The 26,080-nt window shown below is 32.9% G+C and overlaps 13 protein-coding genes across 13 annotated transcripts; 6 read left to right on the top strand and 7 right to left on the bottom strand. All coding sequences in view use genetic code 12, as the record gives it.

The window, feature by feature from the left end:
* Positions 1-123: 123 nt before the first annotated feature.
* Positions 124-1,929, top strand: WOR3 (Wor3p; the record flags this gene model as incomplete). The annotated part of the gene is made up of 1 exon (XM_064908640.1): positions 124-1,929. The coding sequence occupies one exon, from the start codon at positions 124-126 to the stop codon at positions 1,927-1,929; it is 1,806 nt and encodes a 601-aa protein (XP_064759487.1).
* Positions 1,930-2,618: 689 nt separating this feature from the next.
* Positions 2,619-4,205, top strand: HST7 (mitogen-activated protein kinase kinase; the record flags this gene model as incomplete). Its single annotated transcript, XM_064905390.1, has 1 exon — positions 2,619-4,205. The coding sequence occupies one exon, from the start codon at positions 2,619-2,621 to the stop codon at positions 4,203-4,205; it is 1,587 nt and encodes a 528-aa protein (XP_064759486.1).
* A 2,924-nt stretch (positions 4,206-7,129) lies between these two features.
* On the bottom strand, positions 7,130-8,701 carry DFJ63DRAFT_323998 (MFS transporter; the record flags this gene model as incomplete). Its single annotated transcript, XM_064907575.1, has 2 exons — positions 7,130-7,989; positions 8,035-8,701. The coding sequence occupies 2 exons, from the start codon at positions 8,699-8,701 to the stop codon at positions 7,130-7,132; spliced, it is 1,527 nt and encodes a 508-aa protein (XP_064759485.1).
* Positions 8,702-10,580: 1,879 nt separating this feature from the next.
* TPO4 (Tpo4p) lies at positions 10,581-12,566 on the bottom strand (the record flags this gene model as incomplete). The annotated part of the gene is made up of 1 exon (XM_064905372.1): positions 10,581-12,566. One exon carries the CDS (start codon positions 12,564-12,566, stop codon positions 10,581-10,583), a length of 1,986 nt encoding a protein of 661 aa, XP_064759484.1.
* Positions 12,567-13,297: 731 nt separating this feature from the next.
* DFJ63DRAFT_315976 (uncharacterized protein) lies at positions 13,298-15,010 on the bottom strand (the record flags this gene model as incomplete). The annotated part of the gene is made up of 1 exon (XM_064906652.1): positions 13,298-15,010. The coding sequence occupies one exon, from the start codon at positions 15,008-15,010 to the stop codon at positions 13,298-13,300; it is 1,713 nt and encodes a 570-aa protein (XP_064759483.1).
* A 108-nt stretch (positions 15,011-15,118) lies between these two features.
* Positions 15,119-16,447, top strand: DFJ63DRAFT_259562 (uncharacterized protein). The gene has a single exon (XM_064904550.1). The coding sequence runs from the start codon at positions 15,228-15,230 to the stop codon at positions 16,365-16,367; it is 1,140 nt and encodes a 379-aa protein (XP_064759482.1). The 5' UTR covers positions 15,119-15,227; the 3' UTR covers positions 16,368-16,447.
* A 1-nt stretch (position 16,448) lies between these two features.
* Positions 16,449-17,313, top strand: DFJ63DRAFT_257880 (uncharacterized protein). Its single transcript, XM_064904518.1, has one exon. It carries the CDS (start codon positions 16,529-16,531, stop codon positions 17,294-17,296), a length of 768 nt encoding a protein of 255 aa, XP_064759481.1. The 5' UTR covers positions 16,449-16,528; the 3' UTR covers positions 17,297-17,313.
* A 17-nt stretch (positions 17,314-17,330) lies between these two features.
* DFJ63DRAFT_315974 (uncharacterized protein) lies at positions 17,331-19,535 on the bottom strand (the record flags this gene model as incomplete). Its single annotated transcript, XM_064906651.1, has 1 exon — positions 17,331-19,535. One exon carries the CDS (start codon positions 19,533-19,535, stop codon positions 17,331-17,333), a length of 2,205 nt encoding a protein of 734 aa, XP_064759480.1.
* SEC22 (SNAP receptor) lies at positions 19,293-20,559 on the bottom strand. Its single transcript, XM_064907614.1, has 2 exons — positions 20,446-20,559; positions 19,293-20,342 (listed from the first exon to the last, which is right to left on the bottom strand). The coding sequence occupies exons 1-2, from the start codon at positions 20,477-20,479 to the stop codon at positions 19,729-19,731; spliced, it is 648 nt and encodes a 215-aa protein (XP_064759479.1). The 5' UTR covers positions 20,480-20,559; the 3' UTR covers positions 19,293-19,728.
* A 290-nt stretch (positions 20,560-20,849) lies between these two features.
* DFJ63DRAFT_338053 (uncharacterized protein) lies at positions 20,850-21,674 on the top strand (the record flags this gene model as incomplete). The annotated part of the gene is made up of 1 exon (XM_064908639.1): positions 20,850-21,674. One exon carries the CDS (start codon positions 20,850-20,852, stop codon positions 21,672-21,674), a length of 825 nt encoding a protein of 274 aa, XP_064759478.1.
* Positions 21,675-21,782: 108 nt separating this feature from the next.
* GCD1 (translation initiation factor eIF2B subunit gamma) lies at positions 21,783-23,471 on the bottom strand. The gene has a single exon (XM_064904519.1). The coding sequence runs from the start codon at positions 23,325-23,327 to the stop codon at positions 21,891-21,893; it is 1,437 nt and encodes a 478-aa protein (XP_064759477.1). The 5' UTR covers positions 23,328-23,471; the 3' UTR covers positions 21,783-21,890.
* Positions 23,472-23,615: 144 nt separating this feature from the next.
* On the top strand, positions 23,616-24,878 carry RPT4 (proteasome regulatory particle base subunit; the record flags this gene model as incomplete). The annotated part of the gene is made up of 1 exon (XM_064905360.1): positions 23,616-24,878. One exon carries the CDS (start codon positions 23,616-23,618, stop codon positions 24,876-24,878), a length of 1,263 nt encoding a protein of 420 aa, XP_064759476.1.
* Positions 24,879-24,905: 27 nt separating this feature from the next.
* Positions 24,906-26,056, bottom strand: MRPL40 (mitochondrial 54S ribosomal protein YmL40). Its single transcript, XM_064904543.1, has one exon. It carries the CDS (start codon positions 25,887-25,889, stop codon positions 24,933-24,935), a length of 957 nt encoding a protein of 318 aa, XP_064759475.1. The 5' UTR covers positions 25,890-26,056; the 3' UTR covers positions 24,906-24,932.
* Positions 26,057-26,080: the final 24 nt, after the last annotated feature.

Genomic DNA, 26,080 nt, shown 5'->3' with positions numbered 1-26,080 from the left:
TTCACTATTTCATTCAATCATATTTTTTTTTTGATTAAGTCAATTTATTGCAAATTTGGTATTACAACCATTCATTGATTTTTTTGATTTTAATCATTATTTGAATTCCTATAAACATTAAAGATGGAACAACAATTCTTAGGGGTCGAGCCTCCATTAGATGCAAATTTATATCAACTGCACAATTCAGTTAATCAACAGCAACAACAACAGCAACAACAATTGCCCCAACATACCCAGATGCAAGGTCAAAGAGTGCAACAACTTCAACAGTATTCTCAACAACAATCACCTCAAACTCAGTATCAACAGCAGTTTCATCATAATTTAATCCCTCAACAACCTAGAGCCCTAAATGGCCCACCTTCAAACCAAGCATTTGCTTCGTCAGTTTTGAGTACCCCCAAAATTAATAATCAATACGACTTAAATAATTCTAACATTGTTACAAACCAACCACAGTATGATCCTCGATATAACCAACAATTTCAAATGTCTTATCAATTCCATTCTCATCATATGAATTCCCAGTATAATTCACCAAGTTTAAATCATTTATCTCAGCAAAATCAAAGTCAAAATAGCAATCAATTACAGTCTCACTCTCTTGGTTATGATGATTTACATCAACAAGGTAGAGGTGATAAAGATTTAGTACCTCCCATTCCACCATTACATATTCAACAACAGTTAGTCAATAGTTCTGAAATTAAATCTGAAGATGTTTCCAATGTAGGTAGAGACTCTATCGCATCAACAATGTCAAATCCAACAACTGCTTTATCTACTTCATTTAATGGTTCAACATCGATTTCGAATACTTCTACAAGTTTACCCACCGGTCAAGGAGATCAAATGTTAAGGTCTTCTTGTTCTAGATGTAAAAAAGAATTTGATCAACATATTATTATTCCTCAACAAAGACTTGGTAGTGGAAATAAATTTTTGGCTGAGCCAAAGATTTTTAAGTTATGTCATCATTGTCGTGAATTACAACGTCAAAGATCAAGAAGATGGCAAAAGAAAACCAAAGATAAGCAAGGGGTTTGTCGTAGATGTGGTAGCGAAATACCCCCTGAAGAACAAAAATTTGTATTATGTCCTTCTTGCCGTCAAAATTTACGAACTAGAAAGGCTAATCGAGCAGCTCAAGGGAAATGTGTTCATTGTTCTGGTCCTTTAGATGCATCTATTATAACTGATCAAAAAGTAGATGAGAATTCTACTACAAGTAGTACTACTACGACGACGACTACCACAACAACTAACAATAGTAGTAAAACTTCAAAAGCTAATTATAAAGTATGTCAAAGATGTCGAGAGAATGATAAGATTAGAAGAACTAATTTAGAGAAATTAGAGAAATGTAATAGGTGTGCAAAGACTTTAGATGAATTTGATAGGGGGAAACATAAAGTGTGTTCGAATTGTCGTAATAAGAAAAGAAGACTTCATCAGAGTCAATCACAAAGTAATATTAATACTGGTATTACTAATACTGATTTAAAATATAATTCGACTACTGATTCAAATCCATCCCAAGATGTTACGAATTCAATGATGGCAGCAGTTGCAGCTGGTATTGCACCTCACCCATCACATTTTCCAATTCATGGTCATCCTGTACCTGGCCCAATACCGATTCCTGGATCCCACCAAATGTCAATGATTCCTCCTGATCAACAATCTATGGGTATGATGACAGGACCTAACGATGGATCTGTTCCATATGGAGGACCCTTAAATCAATACGCGCCATCAATTTCGCAGCAACAATATAATCAACTTCCATTTGCACCTCAGTACAATCAACCATTAATGCAACTACCACCCCAACAACCACCTCAACAGCAGCAACAACAAATTCCAAGACAACAACAATACATGATCAAAGACGATTACCAAAATAACTACATCCCTCATCAATGAAACCAACCAACCAAGCTAGGTTTCTCCTTTTTATATATACATATATTTCAAAACAAATGGGATATAATTATTTTATTCCTACATTCTTCTTCTTCTTATTATTATTATTATTATTATTATTATTCTACTTCCAGTTGCTTGTCCTGTTTCTTTATATAGTTTTATATAGTTTATATAGTAGTTAGTTACACTTTTAACCAATCTATAACTTATCTTTAATTAGACATCATAAATATTATACAAAGATTACACAAACCCAAAATTAGTTTTTTTCTTTTGTTGTTGTTTGTTTGTTGATGCGTGGATTTTGTTCGTTTGAGATTTTGTCTCTCCAAAATTAGAAATGTTTCAAACTGCCTCAAATCCAATCAATTTGGAACACTATCCGTGATCAGTTAGCCATTACGTAGAATACATTGCTCAAGTTGAAGTGATCCTAGTTGTGATTCATTCAGTGTCAAAATAGAACTAATCTCATTACTCGCTTTTGTAAATACGAGATACAATCATCATCATCATTATCAATCTCAATCTCAACATCATATCATTGATTCATTATCATTAATATCATCCATATTTGTTAACAATCAACGGACCTGTACCCTCCATCTCATTTATAAGGCACTATCAGCATATAGAATCAAGTTACATACTTTTATTTCATATTAAAAAATTGAAATTTTGTGAAGATGATGCGCCTAAGTAATGAATCACTGTCGTCTTTAGGATCAAACAAAGACAAAGATCTACCACCAATTCCTCCCAAGAAAGCAGACGATGACCATTTGTTACAAGCTAAAACCTTGAAACGGAAGAACTTTAAAAAATTGTCCTTAACATCACCTCCAACCACCAGTGAATATGATTATGATGAAATTCCAGACGACTTTAAATCAACTTCCTTACTTCAAAAGAGAAATAACTTGAGGCCGGCTCCTCTATTGTTGAACTTAAAGCCTAATAACAACAGTATTACTGTCAATGACAATTCAATTATTCAAGACTTCAATGGTTCCGGTGAAGAACACTCAATCATAAATCAAATGACGAATCTTGATCTATCCACCACAACCTTAAAGGCCCCATCATCCACATCTACATTATTAGCTCCTGAAACTCAAACTGGACTTAAATCAACTACAGTTATAAGAAATGATCCAACAACGGGTACATCAACAACTACATTCACAAGAAAAAGACAAACCATTATATCGTCTATTTCCCCCACCAAATCAACTGCATCCTCTCCATCAGATATAAAGGCTCAACTGTTACATTTTGCTGCCAGCAATAACAATAATAATACCAGCAATTTATCTCCTATATCCACTTCTTCTACTTTCAAGTTGAATATTAATGATTTATTAACACTTAAGAATTTGGGTTCGGGAAATTCCGGTACTGTATCAAAAATATTACATATACCTACACAAAAGATTATGGCTAAAAAGGTGATACCAATCGATCTGGAGACTGTGATTCAAGCCCAAATAATAAGAGAGTTAAGAATATTGCATGAATGTAGATCACCTTACATTATTGAATTTTATGGTGCTTTCATTAATAATAATAATACTATTGTGATATGTATGGAATATTGCAATTGTGGTTCTTTAGATAAAATCTTATCTTTATCGCCTAATGGACAATTTCCACTTCCTATATTAAAGAAATTGGCATTTTCTATTTTATCAGGTTTATCATATTTGTACACCACTCATAAAATCATTCATAGAGATATTAAACCTAGTAATGTTTTAATGAGTCATAAGGGAGAATTCAAACTATGTGATTTTGGAGTTTCTCGTGAATTAAACAATTCTATCGCCATGGCTGATACATTCGTGGGAACTTCCACTTATATGTCACCGGAAAGAATTCAAGGTTTGACATATGGTGTCAAGTCAGATGTTTGGTCAATGGGTTTAATGTTGATTGAATTGGCTAGTGGTAAACCGGTTTGGTATGAAGATACCAAGTCAACTGGACCAGAAGGTATTTTGGATTTGTTACAAAGAATAGTCAATGAAACCCCACCAAGTTTGACTAATAAAGTTAACCCCATTACAAAAACTGCATATGATCCCTCTTTATGTCAGTTCATCGATTTTTGTTTGATTAAGGATGATAACGTACGGAAATCGCCTTCTGAACTATTAGATGATACTGAAGGATTCCTAAAAGGTACAATAGAAGGTTTATTCGATAAAGATGTTAAGGTTTGGGCAAAAGGTATTAGAAAATTACTTAAAGATAAGTCTGAAAATGATAAGTGATAAAGGTAAGACATATGTTTTACGACATTTATATAATAAGTTTATAAATTCGAAAAGTACATTAATAATATAAACTATATATATTTATCCATTTAAATCACCATTTACCGATCTAGCAATCTCAACACCTTGAATCTTTTGATTGTATGTTTGAGAAGGCTGTATTTTTCTCGTAGATCTAATTTCATCCATGGCATATCCTGGAATTCTTATATTCCAATTCTTCTCCAAGTGCAATTGAACATCCTTTGTCTCTATGGTATCAACTTTACGATGCTTGGCAAGTCTGCAAGCAAAACTAGTAACGGAATGAATAAATTCGTCCGCCAATTCCAATAAAAGCTCTTCCACATTTCCATCAACGTTAGTCTTACCATCACCCTCATCTACTCCTGTGGTACTGATGATTTCACTTAACTTTCTTTTCGTGAGAACCCTTCCTCCTGCATTTTCAGCAGAAAATGATCCTGCAGCTCCTCCACTTGACAAATCAAAAGTAGGTAATTTAGTAATGGCGGGAGTATTTAAAAAGACACTCAAACTATTAGCAGCACCACCTGTTAATGTTGGTCTAGTATCATCACTATTTGATTTAAAAGTGACGATAGTAGGAGGTTTGACATTTATAGTAGAAGATATTGGGATTAAAGGAACCGCAGGCTTGGTAATACCTGCAACATTGGGCACTGAAGGTGGGCGTCCTGCTGATGTAGACTTCTGAGATTCCGACTTTACATCATCAGAGCTCGAAGGGCCAGGAGCGCTCGCTTGCGCTGAAGATATAGCTGCAGTTTGCGCATCTGTAGCGATACCACCCACAGGAGTACCAGCTTGAGTGTTAATTGGCCCAGTAGGAGGAGATTGATTATTTTGACCACTATTTGGAACTGCAGATTGATTTCTACTAGCAACCGACGAAGGAGTTGATTGTGCCTGTGTTAATGCTTGTGGTGTCGACGAAGGCTGTCTGCTAGCAATAGCAGGATGCGCTTGCAGTTGATTCTGAGTTTGCTTTGCCTGCTGTTGAGCCAATTGCCTCTGTTGCTGTTGTTGTACCAATTGAGCCTGTTGTAATTGCTGTTGTCTATTAACTACCTGAGGAGAAGGTCTAACTTGACCTTGTTGTGTAGATTGTTGTTGTTGGACTTGTTGACGTTGTTGATTTTGTTGTTGAATTTGCAGAACTTGTGGACCTTGCAGTTGCTGTTGTTGCAACAGTTGTTGTTGTTGTTGAAGTTTCTGTTGTAATTGCTGTTGCTGTTGTAACTGTTGCTGTTGTTGAGGTTGCGTTTGTTGTTGTAATTGAGGTTGCACTTGCTGTTGTTGTTGTTGTTGTTGTTGTTGTTGTTGTTGTTGTTGTTGACGAATCTGTGCTTGTCTTTGTTGCTGTAAAGTCTTTGTCGTATTATTCAAATCAGCAACTTGGCCCTGTTGAGCATTGACTACAGGAGTCTGAATCTGATTTTGTTGTTGAGCTAAGTTTTGGTTAGTGCCAGGTGAAGAAACATTATTGGATGCTTGTTGTTGACGCACCAATTGGTTTTTCATAATTATAGCAACCTTTTGAAATTGACGGAATCTAGATTTCATCTCAAGTTCTTCTTTTTCCAATTGAACTAGGGCATCAGGAGTAATTCCATTGGCCGTTTTACTGGCTTCTATCACTTGAATTCGTTTATGCACATCAGCTAGCCTCTGTCTAACTTGCTGGAATCGCTCCATAGTAACCATATTTGCAGGTATAGTAGGCATCCCATTACTTGATGGAGGAGGAGAACCCTGTGATGCTGCTGGAGAAGCTCTCATTTGTTGTTGCATTTGTGGAGAAGGACGTTGCATCATAACTGGTGATTGTCTAGCCGATTGCAATGATTGTTGAATCATTGGAGACTGGGCAGCTTGTTGATTTTGCATAACAGGTGATTGTCGTATCTGCTGTTGGGGCAAATTAGGTGATTGCATTGCAGCCGGAGTTGGAGCATTAGATGGTAGTCTTTGTCTCATTAAAGGAGACTGCATCGCTGGCAGTTGTTGCAGTTGTTGTTGAAGCTGTTGCTGCAGTTGTTGCTTCTGTTGTTGAAGCTGTTGTTGTTGCCTTTGAAAATTCATCTGTTGATTTAATTGTTGCTGACGTTGTAATTGTTGTTGTTGTTGTTGAAGTTGTGTTTGTTGGGCTTGTGAAAACGAAGCTTGACTCAGTGCCTGAGGTTGACTTTGTGGTTGTGATTGACCCTGTGACTGCTGCAGTTGAATATTTCTACCTTGTTGTTGAGGTGCTTGCACTTGTTGTTGCTGTAACTGAGCTTGTTTGGCCCTTTGGTGAGCCTGATAATTCAACAATATCTTTTTAATGTTATCAGCTTTCTGTTGATATTGCATTCTTTCTGCTTCAGTTTTAGCATTCCTTGCAGATTCATTTGCGGTATTTAAGATTTGAAGAAGTTGATTTACTTGACTAGGTTGAATAGCTGCTATTCTTGCTTGATTAGAATTTTGGTTCCCATTTTGGCTCCCGTTTTGATTACCATTCTGATTAGGATTTGGATTCCTCTGATTATTCTGAGACGACATTTTTACACGTATCCTACTTTGTACCTAGTTTAACACTATCAAACACTGTTAATATGATTGATTGAACTCAGTAAGTTGATTGATTCAAATATCTTTAAGTCTAATCTATAACACTAACTGATTTTCTAATCAATTTTTTTTTCTTGATTTATTTATTCTCACTCCAAATTTAAGCAAGACAAAAGAGAACATCCATACACCAATACTAAAGTGATTTTTTACTAACATACGTACATTGTTTTTTTACATTAAAATACCTATTTAAAGAACCGAACCGTAAACAAAGAAATAAAATGAAAATAAGAGTATTGAGTCAAGTATAGGGATTAGTAGAGATTGAAGATTATTTGTAGTTAAACTTCTGAAATTTCACGTTGTTCATCTTTATCTACGCCACAGTATTTTGAATTTGCTCTGAGTTTTGCTCCATATCTTTCAAATATAAATGGAACTGATACCATACCTAAAGCAATAAATCCAAATAAAGAACATGCCCATTTGATTTGTAAATTGGTAAACATTTGTACTGTGAATAAAGGAAAAATTGCAGCCACAAAATAACGAAACAAATTATTCACGGCAACAGCAGAAGCAACATTTGATGGAGGATAACATTTTGAAAAATAAAGTAAAACATTAAAGAAAACCAATAATAAACCAAATCCAAATGGTATTCCAGCCGCAATTGGAACCAAGGGATGAATACTTGGTTTTGAAGTCCATCCTAACCAAAATAAAGATATTGGTAAACAAACACTACCAATTTTGCAGACAATAAATGTAGATTCTGGTGTGGTATATTTGTTAACTTTTCCTTCTTTTGGAAAGAATAAATATTTATTAATGATTGCAAATGTTGCTAAACCAGATACAACACCAATACCAATACCTAAAAATGGTAATCCAGCTTCCCCAACATCCATTTGATAAACTTCCATAAATATAACAGGGTAGGCTTCGAAGAATGCAAATAAAACTGCAAACACGAAAGCAATATAGATAGATAAGACTGAAACTATTGGATCAGAAATAAACATTTTAATCGGTTTAACTAAATCATTTTGAGCCATCTGAATGAAATATTTCTTGGAAAATGTTGGACCTTGAATATTTATTCCTCTCTTTTTAGCTCTCTTAACTAAAAGAATCGGTTTGTAAGTTTCTGGCACTGTCATTAAGAATGGTAATACGAGACCGTAAAACATCAATAATACTTACGAAGTTGGCCATTTCCAATTTTTGTACTGAGCAGCATAACCTCCAATGACTGGTCCAAGAACTGGACCTGCAAATGGAGCTAAACAAAACATTGCAATTGCTTTCGACATAAGTTGGGGGTCTTTATGAAATAAATCTGATATAGTTCCACCCACTAATGATAAAGCAGGAGAGGAAAAATAACCAGCGAAGAATCTTAACACCAAAACAGTTTCAATATTTTTGGCAAAACCAATACCTAATACGAATAACATACCTATTGGAAAACTTGAGATGTAGATGATTCTTCTACCAATGACTTCAGATAATGGAGCAGTGAAAAAGGGACCAAAAGATAACCCCAATAAATAAAGAGTTAACCCTGAAATACAAATCTCTCTGGATTTACCAAATACTACCATCATTTCTGGAACACCAGCAATATAGATAGAAGATCCCAAAGTACAGCAAAAGCAAATCAATGAAAGTGTTATTATAATAAACCACTTTTTTCTCAAGGGCCAATTAGCAGGATCATCAGGATCATCCTCTGAATCATAATCTAACTCATTATAATCCACGAATTGTTCTTTATGGAAACTTAATTCTTCACTATCTTCTTTAAATACTATGTATTTTTCTCCTTGTGATATATCTTCTATATCGTCGGTTGAAATTTGTTCAATGAATGGTTTCTCTTCAACCTTGTCAATTGTAGAAGTTACCATTGTTGATTCAGAATTCTGGCGAATATCTCCAATGGGTCTTTCTTCTTCTAATGGACTTTCTTCATCTAATGGCAAGTTTTCTTCTGTAACTGTTTCATTACTTTTTCTATGAGAACTTATAGTATGGTTTGACAGTAGTGATACTTCTAATTGTTCTGTGGTAGACATTTTTAGTTTTGTTGCAAAAAAAAATTAAAGCTTTAACTCCCGAAAAGCAAAGACTTTTTGAATCTTAATTTGGATCTAGCCAAAGAGATTAAAAGACTAGAATTTACAGCTCTTTATATAGAATTTTTATTTGAAAATTAGTATGTATAACAAAATTACGAATCTAGAGTTGAAATATAATCTAATACTGCAAGTGGAGCCAACTTCCACCGTCAAATCTCTTAGACTAGCTAATTTATGAAATCTCAGAATATTTTCCGAATAAGACTCCTCCCGTTCTCCCCTAAAAATGACACATAAAAGTCCAATTAATATATATAGCAAGTATATAATGAAGACGAAGAAGGAGGTGTTTAAAACGGTGAACTAGAAAAGTTTAATTAGAAAATAATTAGAAAATAATAAGTATGGTAAATAGATAAATCATAATGGTATCTCAGATATATTATTTTTTAGCTGTAACTATATGCGTGCTTCTATTTTCGGCATTGAATGTGAAATGTACGTGTATCAATGAGACAGTACCCTACTATTCCGCCTGTTGTACATAGATAGATATCGGGTATTTTTACAGGCGACCACATTAATTTAAACTGTGCTGTGATCAGCAACTGTGATATATTTGCAAACGAAGCACAAAACAGTCCAAATCGAAGTGTATAAGAATTTTATTATTGTCCTTCCACAAATTATTTTTCAACTATGAATCTAATGAAATAGAAAAAAATCTTCTGTTATCGTCAGTTTTGTCCAATAACAATCTATATGGAAGCCTTTTTTTGGGTTTAGGAAACCTAAACTCCTCATTCTAGAAGCAATAATGGAACATTGTAAGGAGGTTTATTTTTAGTTGCAGAACCTCGTTTACAGTGCTATAGAACAATTTAGATCATCTTTCTTTGCTATTTTCACTATTTTTAGAGTTTAACAGTTTCTAAAACGCCGTGTTCGATTATAATTTTATCAAAGAAGAATGTGGTAAAACAGACATAGAAAATATAAAATATTTTTACGAATCGAAGATGATAAGGGAGGGAGTTAAAATTTAATATTTTAATTTACGAAATTTTGCTTTTTGTGTCTGCCTGATTGTTTGCCAGTATTTTTGCGCCATTTTTGTCACATTTTCTGCAAATGAAATTAAAGGCGCCTTGAACGGTAGTGACCCTTAAAATATTTTAGTTGGTGAATGAATCTGTTACCAGTTTGAAGATCAGATGAGTATTAGCTGATTTGATTCATATTTTCGCCTCAAATCATTAATCCCTTATAAAGGCAGATAGATTTTATTATCATTTTCAGCCCTTGTATCTCTTCGTTTTCGACAATGATTAAGCATGTTACATAAATATTCGTATATAATTCATATAATGACTTAAAGACGTTAACTAAAAGCTTTTAGTTAGCCTTAACTTGATTTTTAATAATTGTTAATGATTAATAATATTTTTTTCATTTGTTAAAACCACATTTACACATGATAAAATTCATTAATATTATTTAAATTATGTTATTTTATTTTATTATATTAAATTTATTCCATCGGAATTTTTTCTCTATATAGTATTCCTCGAAACCAAACAATGCCGTTGGTTACACCCATTGTTCAAAACTCTACTAGCTCTCCCCTCCTGTTTGGAAGCTTCTTGCATCAAGATACGAACTTTTTCTATCAAGTAATTTTTTATTGTTGTCTCTGCAATACGAACTTCTATTTGTTATCTAATGATTCTGATGGTAAATCAATTTCGTCCGCATAAGCTTCGTAACCGAATTTCGATTTTTGTCTAAATCTTTCACCATACATGGAAAATACAAATGGAACTGGAACTAAGGCTAATGAAATAAATGCAAATACAGATGATGCCCATCCAATTCCTAGATTATCATACATTTGTACCGTAAATAATGGAAATACTGAGGCGAAAGTATACCTTAATACATTGTTTGCAGCTAAGGCAGATGCAACGTTGCTAGCAGGAAAACATTTTGAAAAATACAATAAAACAGTGAAAAATATTAACACTAATCCAAACCCAAATGGTACCCCCGCAGCAACTGGAACCATATAATGAACTGAAGGTCTAGCAGACCAACCTAACCAAAATAATGATACTGGTAAACAGAAAGATCCAATTTTTCCTATAATTAAAGTTGATTCTGGAGAAGAATATTTTTCATTTTCCGTACCATCCTTATTAAAGAATACCAATTTACTGAAAACTCCAAAGAAGAAGATCCCCGCAACTAATCCAATTCCAATTCCAATAAATGGTAATCCTGAAACACCCAAATTCATATGGTAAACCCCCACAAAAATGATTGGATAAGCCTCAAAGAAACCAAATAATACGGCCATGACGAATGAAAAATAAATTGATAAAAAGAAAACTATAGCATCGGTGAATAACATTTTAAATGGTCTAAATAAATCATTCTTTATGATCTTTTTAATAAAATCCCAACTAAATTGTGGACCCCTTACTTTAATATTTCTTTTCTTGGCTCTTCTTTCTAAAATGATAGGTTTATAGGTTTCAGGTATAATAAGCAAACATGGTAAAATCAAACCACTGAACATTAAAAGGATATAACTGGCAGACCATTTCCACCCTTTATTTTCAGCTGCAAACCCTCCAATAACTGGACCAATGGTTGGACCTAAGAATGGTGCTAAACAAAATAATGCTACTGCTGTTCCTAATTCTTGAGGATCAGATGCCCAGATTTCAGATATAGTTCCTCCAGCGATTGATAATGCAGGTGATAAGAAATATCCACAAAAGAATCTAAGTACTAATATAGTTCTCATATTGGTAGAAAACAGTACTCCTAAAGTGAATAACATCCCAATTGGTAACGAAATTGAATAAATATATCTTCTACCAATAATTTCGGAAAGTGGAGCTGTGAATACTGGACCAAGTCCTAACCCAAGCATATAGAAGGTTAAACCAGATATGCAAAGTTCTTGAGAAGCACCAAATTGCATCATCAATTCAGGAATACTAGAAGTATATAATGAAGATCCTAAGGTACAACATAAACATAATAATGCCACCACACAAGTAATATACCATTTTTTCAATTTAGACCAATTATCAGGATTAGCTGGATCTTGTAAGGAGTCCCAATCTAAATCATTTATATTCAGATATCCAGCAGCGATTTCTTTTTCACTTAACACAGTTAAAGTTCTTGATAATTGGGTATGAAGTTGTAAGTCAATAGATCTATGAGAATGAATTTTTTCTAAAGTCCGTTTTCTTCTTAAGGAACGTTCATCATCCGAAGGATCATATGGTTCAGCATCTAAGCCTTCGGCAATTGTTGGTGATACTGATTCAGGAGCTGATGGAATTGAAGGTTTATTATATGGTATGGTTTCGACATCGGTGTCATCTTGATTATCTGAATCACTATCCAAACTAGCTGTTTCCTCAGGTTCAAGTTTATCTTCTTTTGGTTGTTCCTTGTTATATTGTTGAATTTCATCTTCTCCTTTACCGTCACTTTCTTCTTCTGCTTCTTCTTCCTCTTCATCTTCTTCTCCTTCATCGGCAGTTACATAATATGAACTTTCACCAGTAGAAGAGGAAATCGACTGACGACTAGCATCCTGACTAGCCGAACCTATTTGGAGCGATGCCTGTCTTAATTGCTCTTCTTCTTCTCGAGAAGTACCAAATATACCCATGATTGGTTATCTTGCTGCGAAACTTTTTGCTAGTGTCAATTACTAAAAGTGCGAATTTGATTGAAACAGTATTGCAAAACCAAAAGCTTCGAATGAAATGATGAAATGATTATATTCTATAAATTCTATATGAAGAGAAAAGAAAGAGATAAAGGGCGGGCGGGTTTGGCAATTGGCTCATTGTAGGGGGAATGTGTATCTACATATATACCTCTAAGATCGTGGCATAGAAAAGAAATTTTGAAAAAATAATTATATGACGTTATTGTTTCCAATCACTCAATCAAAAGAACCTGGTGATTCAAAAAACAAAATTGTTTTTTGCCTGTCTCACCTTTGATTTGTGGCAGGAATTAGCGGCCCACAACCTTAAACTAGTACTTAAGGATTTAAACGGGTGTATTAAACTATTTAGATTCGAGATGAGATAGAAGGCTAAGCAAAACAAGCTATATTAGACGGAATGTTTAACTATACTAGGATGGCATCTTGTTTTTGTCTCAGATATTAAAGTGGTATATTTTCTTGTCTTTTCTTTTTTTTTACATCCTCGGCACATGGGGTGAAGTTAAATTATTTTTGACGCGTATAAAGGTTGACACCTTTTAGTTACATAACCTTGATTGGATGAGATGACTACCGTTATTTGGTCTTTATGAATCACCAGGAACTACTAATTTCGCAACCATTTAAATATTTTAAATATATTTTTCTATATACTCATAAATAATCTAATACTGTAATTGAAATTGGGTTGTTCTGCCTCCATTTTGTGAGGGAGTCAATAAACGTTGCTCCTTTATAGGCAGTTGTTTCCTTGGTGATACTAATCTTGACCGTGACTCTCCCATTATCCTACTACTTTCATTACTCTCATATAAATATCTTTCTTTATTATGCCATCCATAATAAGTCTTTGCTCTAATATAACCAAACACAAAATTAAATAAAAATAATATTAATACCACGAAAGTTAACATCATAAAGAATTTTAATCCGAGTGGTTCAACAAATGCATTCAAAATAATTCCAACAGTTTCAGCACTAACTACTGAAATGTGCCCGCCTCCATTAGCAGTGATTCGATTCATACATTTTTCCCAATGTGTGCACTGCCTATCGATTACTGGAGATCTTAACTCTGGTGAACAATTATTTTCATAATAGGAACGTTTACAACTTTCAATTTCCACCAACATATTCGATGTAAACTGGTTTAACTTCACATTGATATCTTTTTTGACCACACTCACTACTTTAACAACTAAATAAAGAGCATAGCTGTATACAATGATATTGATTAATAATTGTAAATATGATGATAATAAATAGGGAATTCTTTCTGATGGAGTAATATTTGATTCCCATGGTAAGGGTAAATTGGCTTCTTTAGGATAAGAATCGTGTTGTTGAGATACGACCAGTTTATCATTATGTTCAGGAGATATTGGAGAGCTTTGAGTATCTTGTTTCTTACTCTTTTTCCCTTCATTATTGTTACTATAATAATGATGATGATGCTGGTGTTGATGTAAGATCTGTACTGGTTGATTATGATTATGTATATGTTGATGATGTGATTGAATAAATGGTGATTCCATATTATTCCTTTGTAAATGTTGATTAGGAAATATGTTTGCTCCATTATTTGGATAATAAGCTTCCTCCATTTCTTCATCAGCTTCTTGAATTTCAACTCTAGCAGAAGAAGCATTTCGACTACTGCCTGAAGAGTTGCCGAAAAGAGAGCTAGCATTAACTTTAGGAGTATATGTAGTTAAATGCCTTACGTTATTGTTATTAGATATAGTGAAATCATAATCATAATCTATACTTTCCAGAATATCATTGCTGGTAGAATCTATTGAAGTTTCTGGATTAGATGAAGCAGTTGGGGGTGGTAACAACAACAATTGTGGTTTTCTAATTGCTAATTGAGCTCCTAATGTAGTAGGGGAAAACAAATGAGAGACAAAACTTGTATGACCTTCTTCTTCTTCTTCAGTTTCTTCTTCCTCTTCATCTGTGTCGTATTCAGTCACTGTCACGTTTTTATCTATTCTATTCTCATCGTTTGGTGTTGATTGTAAACCTTCATCGATGGTGATCTTACCAACTGGTGTCAACTGTCTTGTTTCTCTTATTAAAGCATCCATTTCATTGTCAAAATCATAATTATCGTCTCCAATCGCGGAATGAAATCTAGTAGAATCATAATTCACTGATCTGTTAGAAATCTGATGTAATAAAGTATCATATGTATGATCTATATCCATGAAATCATCTTCGTCTTCTTCTTCCGCCGTCAAATATCTAGTTTGACTTTGATGATCCGCAGTCGTATAATGTGAATCTGTTTCTGTATCTTCCAAACTAAGAGAGTTTAAGAATCTTCCATCGAAATCATTGTTATTGTTCTGATTATACCGTACATACGATGACATCGTTCTGATCTAACCGTGGTCTTATTCAAACTATACCAATTTGATTATCGATCAATTGATTTTGATCTTTGTTTGTTTACAAAATCAAAAATATTATTTTCTGTGCGCAGAAGACCAAAAAAAAATTACTTTAATTTGAAGCGAAGAGGTGAAGAATTAGAAAGAAGAATAATAAGCATCACTTCATCTACATATACCATATCATTGATTATTAACCATGGCATCTAAGAGAAAGAGAGTAGAGAAGCAAAAGGATTTTGTGAAGGCAAAGTTGAAGGTAGGTAAAACCGCCAAGAAACCAGATAATTATACCGATACTTCTTTCACAGCCAAAACCATCTCATTACCAAATCAATCAATCAAAGCAAAAGTATCCAATACTGTTTCCGCTACAGCTAATAGCCAGGAAAAGGATAAATTCGAAGTTGACTTGACACATCAGTTATCATTAACAAAGCATCATTCTTCTTCAACCAGAAAAGAAGTGCTATTATATATCCAAAATCATTTACCATCTCATAATCCATCACTTTACAAACAAATTTTAACATCAGTAATACCGTTAATATTGGACTCATCCCTCCAAGTAAGAACACAACTTGTAAGTCTTTTAAATGAATGTGCTGCTAAACAGCCAGGTTTGTTGGATTTGCATATAAGAGCTATCATATTATTTATTCACTCAGCAATGACCCATATTCAACCAGAGATTAGAAACTCATCAACTAAGTTTTTAGCTATTTTAATTGAACATGCATCTCATTCTTTAGTTAAGTCATATTTCATAAAGACATTGAGAAGTTATTTCACATTGATGTCTTGGACATTAACAAATGATAAAAAGTCAATCTCATTAGCAATTACTACTAGTTCCAGTATAAATAACTCCTCATTAAAGAAATCCAGAATCCATCATTTGTCAATATTAAAATCTTTTTTAAAGACAGCATTATTCTTAGAAGAAGAATCCTCACAAGAAATAAACCCTGAAGACGTTATTCTTCCTCATGCTCAATCATTGAAATATTTAGTGCCAACTGCAACGCAACCATATAATTCATTGAAGTTATTCATTGTTGAACCATCAAGAACCTCAGGACCAAGTACAACTACCGGCGATGACAAAAACTCACAAGTTGATGATGGTAAATTTTATATATCTGATTTAGATACCTTATCGTCTGAAGATATTTCCACCAGAAGAAAGATTGTCAGTGATGTTTTCATGGCACCATTGATGAAAAATTTAAATAATCTCGTTAAGGAAGGTGGAGAAGCAGGTAAAGAGGCTAAAGGTTGTATTTCATTACTTGAACAATTCAAAGCAGAATTGGAAAAAGATAAAGAAAATGAATAATCTAGATATAGATATATATTGTAGGTAGTAATAAATTCAAACTTTGTTAGCAGAACCCTCAAGAATGTAGAGCGATATCCAAGTACCAGAAAAATAAAAAAAGTTAAAAATGAAAAATTCTTTAAACTAATCTGACCATAGCAAATATACTGAATTCAAACATGTTTAGAGCAGTATATTCCGTATCTAGATTGGCTAGATTCACCACTGTCAAACCAATAACACCAATAAACTTTATTCCACAAAGGTCATTCCACTTTTCCCCAGCATTGTTGGCTAAACCAAAGAATAAGAAAAGTAATAACAAGAAGGGTTCAGTTAAAGAGGAGGAAGAAGAAAAAAATACTGAAGAGATTTCTATTGATTTCGATGCTGCTACAGACAAATTCGATGATTTAATTCAAAAGTTTAATAAATCTGCTCTGGAAATTAAAATGGGTAAGACTAATCCAAAGATTTTCGATAAACTTCAAGTCACCATTGATGCTGAAGAACAACCATTTACTTCATTAGCTCAAACGTCTATTAAGGGTCGTAATTTCATTATCACTTTGTTCGATCCAAGTAATGGTAAACATATCATCAATAGTATCTTAGGTTCCGATTTAAATTTAAGTGCTCAAGCAGATCCTACCAATAAATATACCTTAAAAGTTCCATTACCTTCCATAACTTCAGAAACCAAAAAGGAAAGTGCTAAACAGTTGAAAGAAATATTTGAAAAGTTCAAGAATGGAAATACAAAGAGTTCTCCATCCTTGGCCATTATCAGAACTGAAATAAGGTCAAAATTCGAAAAACAATTGAAAAGTCATAAAAAGAAAGACTCTGAATTAAAAGAATTAACAAAATTCGATAAATTACATAAACAGTATGTAGATAAATTAACTGAGTCTTTTAAAACTGCTGAAGCAGCAATTTTAAAATAAGACTTCTTGTATATATATTACTTGTACATAGTATTTAAAATACTACTCCTGAACCAAAAAATAAACGCTTCTGGTTCTTTTCACACCATTTTATGATCTTTAGACTATGATTTATTAAGTCATTCGATTTTATCAGTGAATTGCTTAAACAATAGAATTCATATTCATTATCAGCTAACATAAAACCTGTCACTGAATTATCTTGTAAAGTCCATTTCGCATATGTTAACTTTTTATTTTGAAAGCTTGATGAAGATGACGTTTGATTATTGGATGAAGTTGATTGATTGTAAGTTGACTTTAATCTACTCTTAATCTTGACTGCTTTCGTGTTATGGAGGACTGAATAGAAATACACCAATTGTAGTAAACTATTCATACTCCGATCGTTATTGAAATGAATTAAATCATTCATAATAAATTGATTACACTTCTTTGATTTGTAAATGAAATGTTTGATGGATGGCACATTTATATCCTTTATGATCGATAATCTACTTGAGTTTATCAATTCCTGGGCAAGCGTATTTAACACTGCTTCATCCTTGATAATCATATAAATAATATAGTTGGAAATCTCTTGCATCTGGTAAAAGGAGTTCTTATTACTACTAATCAATATTATAGTTAATGGCTGTACTACTATTCCTGATTTGAAATAATCGGATAAATTGATCTGTTTGACAAACACATACAAAAACCCATTTGGATTGAAATTGGGGAGACAAAGTGGAATCCATAAATCTTCAGTATAATCCAATGAGTTTTGACTAGAATGAATAACATTCAAAAGCAACTTAAGATCATCATTTGATAAGGAGTGATTCTTAGGTTTCATATAACTTAATATTTTGTTGTTATGGGAGGTAGCCAACAACGAAAACAATAAATCATCACCTAAAAACTTTTCTTCTACTAAAGTTGACCCTCCTACTGATGGGAAATATGATGAAATAGTTCCTGCAGTGGAACCTGTTTCTGTTGAAGATATTTGCTGTTGCTTTACCTTTAATTTTTTACTTGCTAATAAGATTTTATTGAGTCTTGTTCTTGTCGTGTTTGTAATTTTAATACTTTGAATTGATGAATCCAATAATTCACTAATAAAGAAATCAAAACTTGATGTATCCAACAAGTTATTTTCAATTTCTTCTGTAATTGGTAACCCATAACTCAATCTCATGCACAAAGCATCTATATTATCAAAATCCAAACTAGTTAATATTCTTCGTAAGTCATAATTCATTCTATTCATAAAATTCTTCTCTATGACAGGCTTTGAAAGAATTGAAAGCAAATAGTTGTATAAGGTGTTTAATTGATTTATGAGAATTAAATCTTGGTTGTTTCGTAATGTATGGTCGTTATCTGTATCTTTAATCTCTTGTTCAGTATCATCTGGAATTTCCAAACCAACATCATTCTTAGAAAATGACATCAATTCATAACTTATAGAAGATATGGAAACAAGAACCAATGGATTTCTATTTATAGCCACTATTTTTAAGTTATCCCCCACTGTAATTGATTTGATTTCTTCATTAATATTTTCTTCAAATGTAGATATGATAGTCGTTAAAATACCGGCATATCCCATAACAAGTTCGTCAGCACCATTAAAACTATAAATTGGTTTACCAGCCATAGAAAATATAAAAAAGTGCTTTAATTTATCATGGAATTCTTCTTCATTATTTGTTTTGCTTAGTTTGATATACTTATTGTAATACTCTAATTCATCGGTTATTGAATCATGGTTTGGGAAAATATTGAAATCAAGATAAGATGATTCAGACATTAGTTTATTATTATGATCCAAGTTAATGGAATGACTATGTTCATACCGTATTATATCACTGATTAGATTTTGTAATTCTTCATTGTCTTCAGTATTGTCATTATCATCATATTCATCAGTGAAATGATCGGTCAAGTTTTCATATTCCTCTTGACTGATAGGACTTCGAACTCCATATTCAGACGATTCACTACTTACGACAGATAATTTAGGTCCTGAGCTAAGTAATTGATCTGGAGTACTATTTGAATAATCAATTGCTTTTATGATACCATTACTGACATTTTCTAAGTTGACTGCCAAAGTCGGTTGACTAATAGACGGAGGTAGTATTGAAGTAGGTGTCAACGATGGAGGCGTTATTAATAACCTCGGTATACTTTCTCTATCATCATGAGGGGGTGCATTGGCACTAGATGTATCATTACCTTGGCTAGACATCAATTGTTGTAAAAGTATTGGATTAATCCTTAAAATCTGGAGTATCACCTCTTTATTTTTTTGTTTGGGTTTTTGTTTACCCTGTTTTGCGGATCGAAATGGATTTACAGCCATTTAAAATTCTATCAAATATTATTACTATGGATTATAATCATTATTATTATGAGATATATATATATATATACTTATACAATTATCGTCTAAGGAACATGTACCAAACCAAGAATACAAATACTAAACCAGCACCAACAACAGGAATATATTGTCTTATTAAAGCTTCTAAATTTATTCTTTGGGCTCTTCTTTTATATTTCAATGAATCATTCTTTAATATGGATGATAAATCACTCATTTTATCAAGTGAATCACCTCTATATAACAAATCTTCTATATTCTTGGTCATAACCTTTTTGACATCAGCTAAATCATTATTTAATTTATCTAAATTTGATTGTGCTCTTTGATCTTGATAAATCTTTTTAGTTTTACTTAAGAAATTATCAAATGAACTGAATCCATATGGTCTAGCAGTTTTACTCAATGCTTCTTGACCATGTGAATTTTGGAATTCACTACTTATTTCTTGTAAATATGAAAATGATAACTTCCTAGGATATGATTTATCACATATACAAAGATATATGATATTATTTGATATTAAATAATTAATATTATAATTTCCAGATTCAATGGTAGCTTGAGTCTCTGAATTGGGAGTAATTCGACTAATGATAATCTTACATTTCTTCTTTTGATCCATCAATGATGAATCATTATCATCGTCAACTGATCCACATAATGGAAGTGCTATACAATTGGTTGTTAGTATCATTGTTCTATCTCTGATTTTATTCGTTGTTTTTTCATCTTGCTAACCACAAATATGAAATCTCAAATGATTGACACATACCATCATATCTATATATCAACGTTGATCTCACCATCTTTTATCTATTGTTACACACTGTAAAACACGATATATTTGCCTTGCCTTACCTTGCCCTGCCCTGCCCTAAATATTTCATCTCAATCAATTCAATTTAAAGTTGTCAACTTCTACTTTCCTTTCGGTATATTTTGTATGCCGGACTTTCTCTTCCAATTCCGGTCACATGGATTGTCATAGGGGAGAATTTTTTTTTTTTTTTTCTGTGTAGTAAGCCTAATTTAGTAATAGAGTATCAAAAATTTAAAGATCCTTTTCGTGATTGTAAATAAATAAATAAACCTCCAACCCAAAGGTCAGATAGCTGTGTGTTTATTAGATACTACAACATAGAAGGTGTTTGAAAATAGAAGGAAAAAGAGTCTATTATGTCGTCGAAGAAGAGTATGGATTTATCCACGCTTTCCTCAGATCTCCCGCCCACCAAATCTGTCAATGATACTTCAATGAGTGACTTAAGTCGAGAAATAACCAATGAATTCAAAAACGCTGCTAGATCGGTTGCATCATTATATAATTCTGTTTCAGCTACTGGAGATGGGTCTGCCTCAACTAAAGTGGAATTTGCCAATGCCGCTAAATCGGTTTCTGCTTTATATCGTATCACTCATAACAATACTTCATTGGTTTATCAAAAAGGTTATTTAGATTGTCTTGATGACTTATTGGAACTTATTACAGTCAAAGGTGACGTTGAAAACTGGGCCCTTACTAAAAGGGCTGAAATTACAAATCTGCATAATAATACTAATCATACAACATCTTCGATATCGAGCAATATAAGCTCATCTCCTCCCGCAAGTGTAGTTGATACTAATCAACGAGATATCGATCCTGTTTCATCCGATTTCCAAATACCATCAGATTATGACTTCACTTTAAGTCTGGATATCAAACCAAATGGTCATTTTAGATCATCCATAACTCCATTATCACTTCAACATACCTATAAACAACGATTAAATATTAAAACCAGTCGGAAGTTCGATCCGATCCTTAGAAGAAAGCTCAGATTAAAGTCAAATATTCCATCAAGTAATTCACAAGATGAAGAAGACGTTGATTCAAATACTACAGATAGAGAATCTCAATCATCTTCAGAAGATGACGCTGATAGCGAAGCACATTTATCCAAAAGAAAAGGTGTTCAAAATAATTTGGGCCCTTCATCCAAGAAAAAGAAAACTTTGTGATATCTTCAATATCACATTTCTGACTTTTATAATATATTCTACGAATGTTTCTTTATGTCTTTTTAATTATTTTGTTTGGTTTACATATATAGAGGTGTTACAAGGTGTTTTCAATTCGGTTTGGATTAAATTAGTTTTAAATATATATATAGCTTTATATATATCAGTTTATTATATACAATCGTTTATTTTAGAATGATAGATTTTCTCTATTAATCAGTAGGCAAATAAACCATCTTCATTTCCAGCATATTCATCTTCATTCTCGTCGTATTCATCTTCATCGTCATCGCTACCATCATCATCCAGTTCGGAATCATCCTCATATTCTGATGTATCATCTCCTTGTTCTACTATACCCTCTAAACTCAAGCATAATAAGGTTTCTCCCTTAGCTTGAGTTCCTTTTGCAACCTCATTTGTGGATTCAACATTACAATTTGTTAATCGTGACTTATTGTGAATTATGGCATTCTTACCTATAATACAATTCTCTAATTGAACATCATCTTCGATTGTAACATTGTCCAATATTAATGAACCTGTCAATTTGACACGTTTACCAATTATGCAATTTGATCCAACCACACTTCTTTTAACATTAGTTTTTTCTCCCAAGGTGGTGCTTTCACCAACTAATGAATCAATACCAATGTTGGCGGCAAGTTTATCCTTTTGTGGTTGTCCCTGGCTTCTTGCTTTGGAAATAGCTTGGGCTTTCATAAAGTATCTATTAGCTTCCATCAATACTGGTAAGTTGTTACTTCTGAAGAAGGTAGCTTGAGAAGGTAATGTTAAAAATGCAATGGTTTCCTTGGTTGATGAATGTCTCCATGATCTTCTACCTAAATCTCTTATGATCTTGGTGATGGAACGATTCTTAAAGTATGAATCAGTGAACTTATCAGAATGTTGACTAAATATATTAAAAATATCTTGTTTAGCTCCAAAGAAAATAGAACTGTTTAACATTTTAGTACTAATGGTTGAATTTCCATGTCTCCAACACATTTGAGTTCTTATTTGTAATGCTTTATGAAAGTCAATATCTTCACTAGAATACATATCCAATAATTGATGCTTTCCATCTGATAATTCAGTATAAATGGAGTAATTTTTGGGGAATATTTTGAATTTTTTATCTTCGATTTCAAATTGATTGTAATAAGTAACTAATAAACCAACATCAGTGTCCTCTCTATTTCTATAAGCTTCAATTAATACTTGAGGTGGTAAATTAGTAACGAAATCACAGGGTAATATAACGAAATTCTTAGAATTATCATTTTGAGATGATTTATAAAGATGAAGGAGAATTTCACCAGAATTATCAGTATCAAGATCTAAAACATTAATAACACTTGAATGTTCAAGATTATAGTCAGCTTCATTACCTTCTTCCTCTGATTTGGTATGTATCTTATAATCGGCTTTGAACTTCAACACTGCTCGTTCAATCTCCTCTTTTGATGCAGAATCAGTCACAATTGTAACCTTTGGAAAGAATGCTTTTTCACACCATTCCAAAACATAATTAATCATTGGCTTATTAGCTATTGGTAACAATGGTTTGGCCACCCCAGTAGATCTTGTTTGGGAAAATGGAGCAAGGGCCTTCCCCTTTCCACAAACAATTATAGCGTGGAACTCCATTTTGATAATCTATATATATAGTCTGTTTAAATCTGAGTCACTAACCAAGCAATGACTTATTCATACCGTTTGATAGTTTAAATTTTTTTTTCGTTGATGTTTTAAGAAATTCACGTGACTGGATTTATGTCGTGTGAATTGATCAATTTTCTTTGCTCTCTCTCTCTTTTAGTGTCTTTGCCACTTACCAGAAGATCGATTTGAACGTTACCCACCATTATTTGGAAAACACTATATTCAATTTATAACAATTGCATTATTCATAACACATCAACACAGTTGGAAAATATGAGTGCAGAAGAAACTGATCCACTTTTAGCTGCCTTAAATGCTGAAAACGGAGAAGAAGCAGGAACAGATGCTCAACCAGAGGCAGCACCAGTTGATCCACAACGAGCACAAGCTTTACGAAAATTCAAAGAGAAGTTGGTAGATCATAGGAATTGGGATGCTAAATTAAAGCAACTTAGACTTCATATTCGAGATTTAGATAAAGATTATGATAAAACTGAAAATGATATTAAAGCATTGCAATCAGTAGGGCAAATAATCGGTGAAGTTTTAAAACAATTGGATGATGATAGATTTATTGTTAAAGCTTCAAGTGGTCCACGTTATATAGTAGGATGTCGTAATACAATTAAAAAGGAAAGTTTAAAGAATGGAATTAGAGTATCATTGGATATGACCACATTAACTATTATGAGAATTTTACCAAGAGAAGTTGATCCATTGGTTTATAATATGACTACATTCGAACCAGGAGATATATCGTTTAATGGTATTGGTGGTTTAACAGATCAAATTAGAGAATTAAGAGAAGTCATTGAATTACCATTAAAGAATCCTGAATTATTCATAAGAGTTGGTATAAAGCCTCCTAAGGGTGTATTATTATATGGTCCTCCTGGTACTGGTAAAACTCTTTTAGCAAAAGCAGTAGCTGCTACTATTGGAGCTAATTTCATTTTTTCACCTGCATCTGCTATTGTTGATAAATATATTGGTGAATCAGCCAGATTAATAAGAGAAATGTTTGCTTATGCTAAAGAACATGAACCTTGTATTATTTTTATGGATGAAGTTGATGCTATTGGTGGTCGTAGATTCAGTGAAGGTACTTCTGCTGATAGAGAAATTCAAAGAACATTAATGGAATTATTAAATCAAATGGATGGTTTTGATACTCTTGGGCAAACTAAAATCATTATGGCAACTAATAGACCAGATACTTTGGATCCTGCATTATTAAGAGCTGGTAGATTGGATAGAAAGATTGAAATTCCATTACCAAATGAAGCTGGAAGATTAGAAATCTTTAAAATTCATACTTCTAAAGTTTCCAAACAAGGTGAATTCGATTTTGAAGCTTTAGTGAAGATGAGTGATGGATTCAATGGTGCTGATATCAGAAATGTTATTACTGAAGGTGGTTTCTTTGCCATTCGTGATGATAGAGATTATATACTTCAAAATGACTTATTGAAAGCTGTTAGAAAAGTAGCAGACGTTAAAAAGTTAGAAGGAAAGTTAGAATATGAAAAATTATAATTTCTGTAAATTAATATATATATATATACAAGATGAATTCTTTTCAGAATAGTACTATGTAGAGTTTTCAGATTTTGATTCTGAATTAGCTAATGTTTTTTCAAAATCTGGAATCTTTGAATTAGATAATGCATCTAAATGACTAAGTAATGCTGGGTTGTCTATCTTACTAATATGATCAGCCATCTTTGATCCAATAAATTCTTTAATTTCTTCAGATAATGGTTGATAAACTTTCTTTTCTTTACCTTCATTTTTGGCCAAGTAAATCTTTTGTTCGATTGAAAGTGGCATTTTAGGAGCATTGACTCTTCTCACTTGTAATTCAGAGAATACTCTCTTCTTATGTTTGGAATATGGATTTCTAAATTCAGCTAAGGCTTCTCTAGGTATTGGTGGTCTAGCTATAGTTTGAACTTCGTAAGATTTTTCTAATGCTATGTTTTCTTGGGTGGAATATCTATCATCTTTAAGTAATTCTGGTTGTGGCCATGGAATTTCAATTTCATTATGATGTTTAGCCACACGTCTTGGTAACCATCTTTGATATCTTTCATCAAAGTATTTTTCTTTAAATTCGAAATCTTCAGCAACAATATAATTGATTTTTCCATTTTCATCCTTTTCTTTACCAGCAAGTTTGACTTGATTAAAAGGAACTGGTTTTGGACGTTCAATAAGATGAGAAGGAAAACTTTCTGGTTTCAAATGACCTGGAATAATGGACTTCTGTGTAACATTTGATAAGTAAAGAGTATTGGTACTTGCAGTGTAAGATATCACTGTAGAAATAGTTCCCTTGTGTTCCCCAGCATTCACATATACCAAATCACCAGTCACTATACCCTTTTCAAACTCAGATTGTTGATCTCTTTTTGCAATACGAACTCCTGGAGCTTCACCTTGAAGAGGTAATTTATTAGCTCTCATGATTTTGTCATAAACAGTTTTTGTTATTCTAGGATTGCTTACCTCCACGGCAAACCTGTTTCCAGCAGTATGCCACGACATATTTATTGTATTTTAAGGTATATGTTCCAACAATTCTGAACAGTGAAGTTAATTGATAAATGGTCTGAAAAAAAAATCGTGAAAAGTTCACAAAATTGATTGTGTGCACGACCTTTCTGATTTTAATTAGTATACCCAATATTTGTATAGTAGGAATAGGATATAATACTTCAATAACTACAATTTGTGAT

Source organism: Scheffersomyces coipomensis (assembly GCF_036884675.1).
Source record: "Scheffersomyces coipomensis strain NRRL Y-17651 chromosome Unknown DFJ63scaffold_9, whole genome shotgun sequence".
Taxonomy (NCBI): Eukaryota; Fungi; Ascomycota; class Pichiomycetes; order Serinales; family Debaryomycetaceae; genus Scheffersomyces; species Scheffersomyces coipomensis.
Note: the sequence above shows the minus strand (reverse complement) of the source record. Positions and strands in the feature narration are given on the sequence as shown.